Below are 8,953 nucleotides of genomic sequence, written 5' to 3'. Positions count from 1 at the left end.
CCCATCAGGCACGGGACGGGACCTGCTGCCACTCCCCATCAGGCGCGGGACGGGACCTGCTGCCACTCCCATCAGGCGCGGGACGGGACCTGCTGCCACTCCCATCAGGCACGGGACGGGACCTGCTGCCACTCCCCATCAGGCACGGGATGGGACCTGCTGCCACTCCCATCAGGCACGGGACAGGACCTGGCCACTTCCCCATCAGGCATGGGCTGGGACCTGGCCACCTCCCCATCAGGCATGGGCTGGGACCTGGCCACCTCCCCATCAGGCACGGGAAGGGAACTGGCCACTCCCCCATCAGGCACAGGACGGGACCTGGCCACTCCCCTATCAGGCACGGGACGGGACCTGGCCACTTCCCCATCAGGCACGGGATGGGACCTGGCCACTCCCCCATCAGGCATGGGACGGGACCTGGCCACTCCCCCATCAGGCACGGGACGGGACCTGGCCACTTCCCCATCAGGCACGGGATGGGACCTGGCCACTCCCCCATCAGGCATGGGACGGGACCTGGCCACTTCCCCATCAGGCACGGGATGGGACCTGGCCACTCCCCCATCAGGCATGGGACGGGACCTGGCCACTTCCCCATCAGGCACGGGACGGGACCTGGCCACTCCCCCATCAGGCATGGGACGGGACCTGGCCACTTCCCCATCAGGCACGGGACAGGACCTGGCCACTCTCTGTCAGGCCTGGGAACCTCACAGCTGGGAGCCAGGAATGAACATTGGCCATCCAGGAGCCTGGTGCTGGATTGTCAGAATATGCCAGGGTAAAAGGGAGCTCTCAGGACAAGGGATGGTGAGGTTACCCTTCCCTGTCACCCAGATGAGCCAGGCAGTCAGGTTAGAAGGAGGCAGAGTCAGGGGGCAGCTGGGATGCTGAATAGCACGACTTTTATGTCTGTGTGAAGCTCTCTTTCTCCCCCCACCACTCCCGCTCTCTTTCCCTCTCTCCCTCTCCCTCCCTCTCCTTTCCTGTCTCTCTCTGCCTCTCTTCCTCTCTCTCTCCCCCTTCTTCTCTCTCCCTCTCCCTCCCTGCTCTCTGAATTCCTCTCTCACCAGCTCCCTCTGGCTGGTTCCCTTCCAACCACATGGTCTCTGCCTTGCTTCTCATCTATCCAGCCTTCAGACGTCCTGGGCCTGGTGGGCTGTAAAATTTGGAGGCAGGAGGGATTCCAGAATTTGCAGTGCCCAGTTGGAAATCAAAATGTGGGGTCCCTTGTTCATAAACGTGTGAAGAACGTCAAGCCCGTGGGTGGCACTGGGTCTTAACCCGAGTGTGGGGTCTGTGTGCCTGCCCAGGGGGCCTTCCTGCCACAATGGCCCTGCCTCAGGTCAGTGCAGAGGGCAGGGGTGCCCGGCTCAGGTCAGTGCAGAGGGCAGGGGTGCCCGGCTCAGGTCAGTGTGGAGGGCAGGGGTGCCCAGCTGGCACCGGCCTTTATTAAGCAGCACAGCCCGAGGAAGAGGCGATGTTCCGTCCTGAGGGAGGATTGGCAGAGGCTCTGCCCAGGACCTGCAGGAGGAACTAGGACATCTAGACGTGGGCGCAGACCCAGTGGTTACACCTTACCTTGTGTCCAGAGTGCGAGGACGAGGTCTGGGCCACCAGCAGCCGCACCACGGCGTCCCATCTCTCAGCTGTCTGGCTGTCCCACGCGGTCACCGTGAATGCCACCTGCTCGGAGGGGACCTGCAGCTCCCGGGTGGCGAAGACCGTCCCGTCTGCCCCAACTTTGAAGTCCACGCTGTTGGTCTCATATTGCGTCCCCTTGGTCCCCAAACAGCTGCTGAACTTGACTGCAAGAGGAGGGGAGACAGTCAGGATTGGCCTGGCCCACAGAAGGGTGGTGACGATGGCAGCAGCCATGCAGGACGCCCTCTAGGCCTGCAGTGGGCTTCGGGGCATGAGGTTTGTATGCATTTCTCCACCTCTTGAGAAGGTGGTGTGTTTTATCTCGATGTCTAGGGAATTAGCCAGAGGATTTTAAAACAGGAGGGGAAAAAAGCAATGCTGAGCTTCCATTCTATCTACAGCACAGCTGCTCTCCCTCTGCAAATGCAGCTCTCCCTGGCTGCTATTATCTCTGAATCTAGCAGCTCGGTGGGTGTTCTCCACCTTAGAAATACTCCCTTGAGGCCGGGCGCGGTGGCTTACGCCTGTAATCCCAGCACTTTGGGAGGCCGAGGTGGGTGGATCACGAGGTCAAGAGATCGAGACCATCCTGGTCAACATGATGAAACCCTGTCTCTACTAAAAAAACAAAAACCTTAGCTGGGCATGGTGGCGCGTGCCTGTAATCCCAGCTACTCAGGAGGCTGAGGCAGGAGAATTGCCTGAACCCAGGAGGCAGAGGTTGCGGTGAGCCGAGATCGTGCCATTGCACTCCAGCCTGGGACACAAGAGCGAAACTCCGTCTCAAAAAAAAAAAAAAAAAGAAATACTCCCTCGGTTGGTTCCCCCTACTCTCACCTATGCAAATCTTCTGCCTGCCAGCATGACTGTAAAGCCCCTAATAGACCTGTTTTTCCACCCCAAGAAGGCTACGTCCAGGGAAGGAGGAGAGGGGCCGTTCCTCCACGGCAGGTGGATTCTGGCAGCAGAACTCGGCTCTGCTGTGTTTCTGGTCCTTTTTAGGATAAGCCAGACCCGATGCCTGTGAACCGCCTTGGGGTGGGCCGGGCAGACATGGCTGGGGAAGACCCTGGCCCCACCCAGTTGCTCTCTTGGTGAACTGGAAACAGAGCTGAAGGCAGACAGTCTATTGGTACCGCTGGGTGCTGTGCATTGCTTCGCTTGGAAAACATTAACTGCTGGGCACCCGGAGGCCAACCTCCCCTCACGACTCCAGCACCACGGCCATCTCTCATTCTGCTGCAGCAAAGGGCAGCGCCAGAGGAGCAGATTCGCCTGGACCACATTAGCGCACTGTTTAGACGTGTGCTTCTGCAACTGTCGCCTAGCGCCGTGGTGAATTACGACGCACCCACAGCCTGTGTCGCACTCTGCTGATAAAAGCCATGGGTAAAGTTACCTAGTATTTATAAAAATGTGGGTATCTAAGCAATTATGGTGGGAGGATTGGTTTTTCAAGCCATTTTGTTGTCTCAGCTTACATGATTTAATTACTATTCATTTGAGAAACCAAAAAAAGCAACTCACTGTGACATTAGATAACGTGTATTCCCCCCGCGTTTGCCTTTTACTGTTGCCTGCCTTGAAAAAATAAATAACGTGTCTGTTCCCTCATCTCAAATAGTTCACTTTAGATGTCTTCCCAGCACTGGCACCTCCCACCTGTGGGTTTCATGTGAAAATGTTTTTAAATGTGATGACACCCGGCATTTCCACCCTGTCTGGTTCAAGAGAGTGATGAGACTTCCAGACTCCAGGCCCCCCCAGTGGCTCCTCTGACGGACAGGGGCAACCCAGGCAAGGGTCCGCTGTGGCTTCCTGGACCTAGCCCCCCTCTAAGGATGGGATCATTACATCGTTTTCTCAAGTGGCAGGAAAATTCCAAACTGCTTTTATAGTACCATTTGCCCAATGGTAAACAAATTAAAATCAGCAACAACTTAGCGGATCAATCATTTCTGACACCTGAATGTCACTACAAAGACAAAAACGACAGCCCCGTGACGGCTGAGAGTTGAGCACAAATACACAAATAAGCCCCTTTGTTCTCTCAAAGCAAATTCCTAATAAGACTAATGCAACGGAACAGCAACAGGAGGGTTTGTGGTGTCTTCGGGATTAAACGCAGTGGTGCAGTTTAAAAAAAGTACCGGCACGCAGCTTTGGGGACATCCTAGGCAAGCATTGAAGCTGCTTTGAGGTTGAATGGAGCACCAACATCTGAGCGGCCAGGCGGGAACCAGCGGGGACATCGGCCCCGTGAACCAAGGACTTTGCAGGTGAAAGGAGTTCTCTACAGGACAGACCCTGGATGAAACTGACGTCTGCGCCCTCCAAGGCAGCTCCATGGATGGCTTGGGGGAGTGGCACCAGGGGACAGCACTAGGGACCCCACATACCGGCTTCCTAGATTTTTATTTTTTTGAGACAGAGTCTTGCTCTGTTGCCCAGGTTGGAGTGCAGTGGCACCATCTGGGCTCACTGCAACCTCTGCCTCCCAGGTTCAAGTGATTTTCCTGCCTCAGCCTCTGGAGTAGCTGGGACTACAGGCGTGCACCACCATGCCCAGCTGATTTTTGTATTTTTAGTAGAGACCGGGTTTCACCATGTTGGCCAGGCTGGTCTCAAACTCCTGACCTCAGGTGATCCGCCTGCCTCAGCCTCTCGAAGTGCTGCAATTACAGGTGTTATCCATGGCACCTGGTCACTTCCTAGATCTTTATGGCATTCTCCTCTCTGTCTGACATGGCCCTGTCTACTCACGAGAAATCTCCAGGCTTTGTGACGAGATGCAGTCCCAACATCCCATTTCCGTATAACCGTAGCGTGGGTGTTCTGCCCAAAACCACAGCCCTGTGTCTGAACACTCAGACCACTGGCATTTGCGATTCTGAGTCCTCATCCGAGGAGAAGCAGGAGGAAAACAGGAGTTGCCACTGGTAGAGAAGGAAGAAGCCCAGGGGACAAAGGTCAGGACACGGTTACGCACACAGCACTGGCCCACACCCTCCTGGAGAGAGGCCCGGAAGATCGGGGCTCACTGAGAGACCCCAGTGTTGGGGGGACCTGCTCTCCAGGAGAAGAAAGGAACTTCAGAGCAATACCTTCTCCTGTGCCTTGCCAGGCTGTGGCCTCTTTTGTAAGGAAAGAGAAATAAGACAGCTCTTCCGAGATGCTGGGGCATTCATAGAACATCGGCACTGAATGCGTGAACACTGCCTTTTGAAACTGTGAAATGTGGGTACCTGTGAACAGCACCCAGGGTGTTGCTAACACTGTGCCATGCTGTAGAAACGGCGAGGGAGTGCAGAGCAGCTCCAAGGGAGAAATGTCGGAGGTCTCGGGATGGGGACTCCTCCCCGTATCCCATTTGTCTTTCCTTGTGAATTGCCTAAATATGGTTTCCTTCTTGACTCTGGCTGCTGGGAAGCTCAGAGGCAGTACTGTAGCTGGCTTTTCTACAATGCTGAGACATTGCTAACCTCATCACATTCCACTTTTCACTGTTTTCTCCTCAACCTGCTTCCTTCCTCTTGCTTCCTTTTTAATATTTGGAGTCTTCACCTCTCTCTGGAAGGTTAAATGCACCCCAGGAGGACGATGGAAAAAGTGCACATATATGTGTAGGTGTCAGCATGCACCACGCGTCCCGTGTGCAGAGACGACGCTCCTGGCGGTGTCGCCTGGCACTTGTTTGGATCCTGCTTTGCTTCTCCATGAATGTGGCTAGAGACCGAGCCTGAGGTGTCGGCTGGAGAGCCCCCTGGCTGCTTATAGAACTTTCTGTGGGCGCTTAAAGTCCTGTGCTGCCTTCACCTCCGCAGCAGCCAGGAGCGGCCTGTGTCTGCCTCACCCTTGGCACTGGGCAGTCCTTCTAGTTCCACCTTTTGGCCTGGGCCTGACTGCCAAGCTCACTGTCACTCAGCCTCTTCTAGGCAGGCATCAGGCGCCTCAGCCCCATCCTGGCCCTGCACTCTGGCCTCTCCAGACTGGACGCAGAGACCCTTGCCTTCCTGTTTCCTCAGTTTCTGCCTTGGAAATGGGCTCAACCCTGCTGCCTCTTTCCTGGCTGGCGAAGGGACCCTGGATGATAGTGGAAGTGGCCACAAAGGCCTACAGGGTCTCCAAGGTGAAGGACATTCACCTGGCTGCCCAGGGCCAGGCGGTGGCACAGGTCTTCGAGGGGCGCCCCTTTCTCTGGGGGTGCTCCCAGCCCACGGAAAAGCTTGGCCGTCATTTTTGTTCACCTGTGCTGACTTTCCAGATGAGACAGTCCTGGCAGGGGAGGAAATGCAGGCAGCACCGATCTCTCAGCCTGGACTCCCCTGTGACACCAGCAGAAGCAGCTGAGGCCCGGCACAGACATCTGCCTCCAGATCTGCTGTCCCAGAAAGCCAGGGCCACGTGGCCACAGCACCACACGCCCCCATCCTTCTCAGGGGCCAGAGCCCCGCAGGGAGCTGGAAATCAAGGGTGGGACCTGAGTGTCCTGAAGAGCCCTTTGACCTGGGTCACATCTAAATGAGGCGACGTCTGAGGCCCCTGGGACCTGCCAGGCCAGGCTGAGCGCTGCTGGGGCCGTCGCACATCCAGGAATCCTGTGCACGCCTGGCTGGGGGCCAGGTGGGGCGAGGGCCACAGCTCCAGCATGCCGGAGGGAGAATGCCATCCACTCCGGGTGCATTCCAGCCTGGCTTAGGACAAGACACGGGGAGCCCCAGCTCAGATCTGAACGGATATAGTGATGGTGGAGGTTGTGACTCTGGCAGTTTCTGGTGGAGCTGGCTCCTGCCCAGTGCTCAGGCCTGGCTGGGATGTTGGCTCCCGTGGAAACCTGTAACCTGTTTCATTCCCTGGCTTCGTACCTGGGATTCCTGTGTCCCCCCGCAGCCCCCAGGGCTGGTGTGTGTGCTGAGTCCAGGGCTGCTGTCCTGGGACCGGACAGCATCAGGCACCGGGTCAGGGTGAAGCCGGGCGAGGCCTCCCCTGGCCACTCCAAGGCTCCCGCAGGCTGAGGGCAGAAAGGGGGCTCTTCCTGCTTTGTGCTCAGCCCAGAATCATCCTGGGACCTCTGCACCTCCCTCGCCATGGGAAGCAGCCCCCAGATGAGACTGTGCCAGCAGCCTCCCAGGCGTGAAGGCGGGTAAGCCAGCAGCAGCGCCCAGGCTGGTTGTTCAGTGTTCTTATGCATTTGTTTTTGATCTCCTGATTTCTCCCTTAGTCCAGGAAAGAATTAAAATCCAGTGGATCCCCAGAAAACTTTCCCCTCGATGTACCAGCAGAAACCTACAATGCCCTGAAAGGCCGACCCTGTGAACCAGTGCAGGTCACAAGCCCTGTCCCGGCCCCTGCAGCCTCCACTTGGTGGGCGTGCTGCTGGGCCCGGGAAGGTGGCGCTGTCAAGTGGAACTGGCCCATTTTGCAGATGAGAAAGCTGAGGCTCAGGGACATTTCATGCCTTTGTGAAGGTGGTGAGAGGAGGAGCAGGATTTGCTGCCCGACTGCAGGTCCGTCACCCTCGGCCAGAGGGCTGGTTCTTCCCGAGGCTGAGGGAATGCCAAGCCTGGGGGTGTGTGGGGAGCTTCTGACTTGCACTTCCTGAGGGAGCTTCCTGCAGCTGATGTGTGAACTGGACCCCAGGTGGTGCCTCTGGGAAGTCCCCAAGGCTACAGCTCCTCAGGTCCTGCTGGGGCCTCAGGATGAAGGGGTTCTGTGGGGAAGCCAGGACCGTCTGCTGCTGTGGGCCCTGGGGATGCTGTGGCCCCAGAAAGAATTGTGGGGGAGGAAAGAGTTGTTGCTTGGGAGAGAAGACACCTGTGTGGAAATGCAGGTGCATCAGGCACCTATTTTTCCTGCTTTGGAGGGAAACGCCCCTGGGGAGGAGGCCACCTGTTCCATTCTTGGCTGACACAGGACCGCCTGGCACCGGCAGCACCGCCGTTACCTGCCGCACGCGACTCTCCATGACTTGCTAATTACTTCTGTTAGTTTTAAACAAACTTGACAAGAGACAGAAGGGTCCGGAGAGAAATTAAATCTAATTGTTTAAACATGCAGTGGGAGCCTCCCTGCCTCTGTCCCCCCCCTCGGTGGCTGCTGTAGACCCCAAAGCCAGTGCTGGGGCTGGCGCGGAGGATTGGGCACTGGGGGCAGGCCCAGCACTGCCTGCCCCAAGGAGTGGGCCCCAGGGGGTGGGGAGGGGAGCATCACCCCAGGGGGTGGGGAAGGGAGCATCACCCCAGGGGGGGGGAGGGGAGCACCTGCTGTCCTCACATCAGAGCCACAGCCATGGAACCTCAGGGTCCCAGCACCCCTGTGTGCGCCTTGGGGCGGGGCTGCATGTGCCCAGCAAGGTGGGTATGCACCAGCAGCCCTGCGCACACCTGCCCTGGTCTTGGGGCACAAACTCCAACCACAGCCTCCTGCCTCCGTGACCTTGAGGAATGGTGGCCCCTCTGAGTGCAGTCTTGGTTTCTGTGAAATGGGAGTGACGGCAGAGGGTCAGGAGGGGATAAATGTGGCACCTTGATGCCTTTGCTGAGTGCCTGGCACAGGGCAGGCATTGGGCTGGCGTCGGCTGCCGTGTTTATGCTCTGGCCATACGCTCCAGGACATCCTTCAGCGGTGTGGACATGGCTCCAGGGAGCCAGGCACCCAGCCAAGGTCACACAAGGTCAAGGCTGTCCATCCCGCAAACACAGACTGAACACCAGGGCCTGCCAGGAACCGCACAGGCTGAGGCCACGGTGGTCAGTGGCCGGGCGATGACGGCAGGGATGAATGAGCCCTCCAGGCAGCAGTGGGGTCACACCAGGGCCCTTGTCAGGCTGGGGGTCCCAGGGGTGGGAGGGCAAGCCATACAGGACCTGTGGGGGCAACCAGCTCTTGCCCTACTGGGGGCCGGCCCCTGCTCCTCACTCCAACGTGTGGGGTCACCAGCTTCTGAGGTTTTGGGCAGCCCAGTCCCACACCACAGGCCTCCCACTCTGGACAGGATGGAGTTAATTTTAAAGCCCATTTTTTCTTCTGAGAAGACACCAGACAACAGAAGCTGCTCCGTCCTTCCCCCTCCAGGGACCACCCTCTGCCGCCCACTCTGAACTAGGACCAAATGCCAGGCAGGGCTCAGCTCCTGCAGCTGGTATTCAGCAGAATCTGCAAAGTGGTCCAAGCAGCACAAGGAGCAACAAATGCCGAGGTAAACCCCCGCTGGACACACGGGCAGGGCTGTGCACCAGAGGATCCCACACAAACCCCCGCTGGACACTTGGGCAGGGCTGTGCACCAGAGAATCCCACACAAACCC

The 8,953-nt window shown here is 57.8% G+C and overlaps 1 protein-coding gene across 1 annotated transcript in view; it reads right to left on the bottom strand.

Annotated features, from left to right (window-relative positions):
- Nucleotides 1–8,953, bottom strand: part of CDH4 (cadherin 4) — a 673,674-nt gene that overhangs the window by 184,883 nt on the left and 479,838 nt on the right. The window contains exon 3 of the mRNA XM_017503455.1: nt 1,585–1,811. Coding sequence (XP_017358944.1) covers nt 1,585–1,811 — 227 coding nt within the window. The remainder of the gene's footprint in view (nt 1–1,584; nt 1,812–8,953) is intronic.

This window comes from Cebus imitator, unplaced genomic scaffold (genome assembly GCF_001604975.1).
Source record: "Cebus imitator isolate Cc_AM_T3 unplaced genomic scaffold, Cebus_imitator-1.0 Scaffold311, whole genome shotgun sequence".
Classification (NCBI taxonomy): Eukaryota; Metazoa; Chordata; class Mammalia; order Primates; family Cebidae; genus Cebus; species Cebus imitator.
Note: the sequence above shows the minus strand (reverse complement) of the source record. Positions and strands in the feature narration are given on the sequence as shown.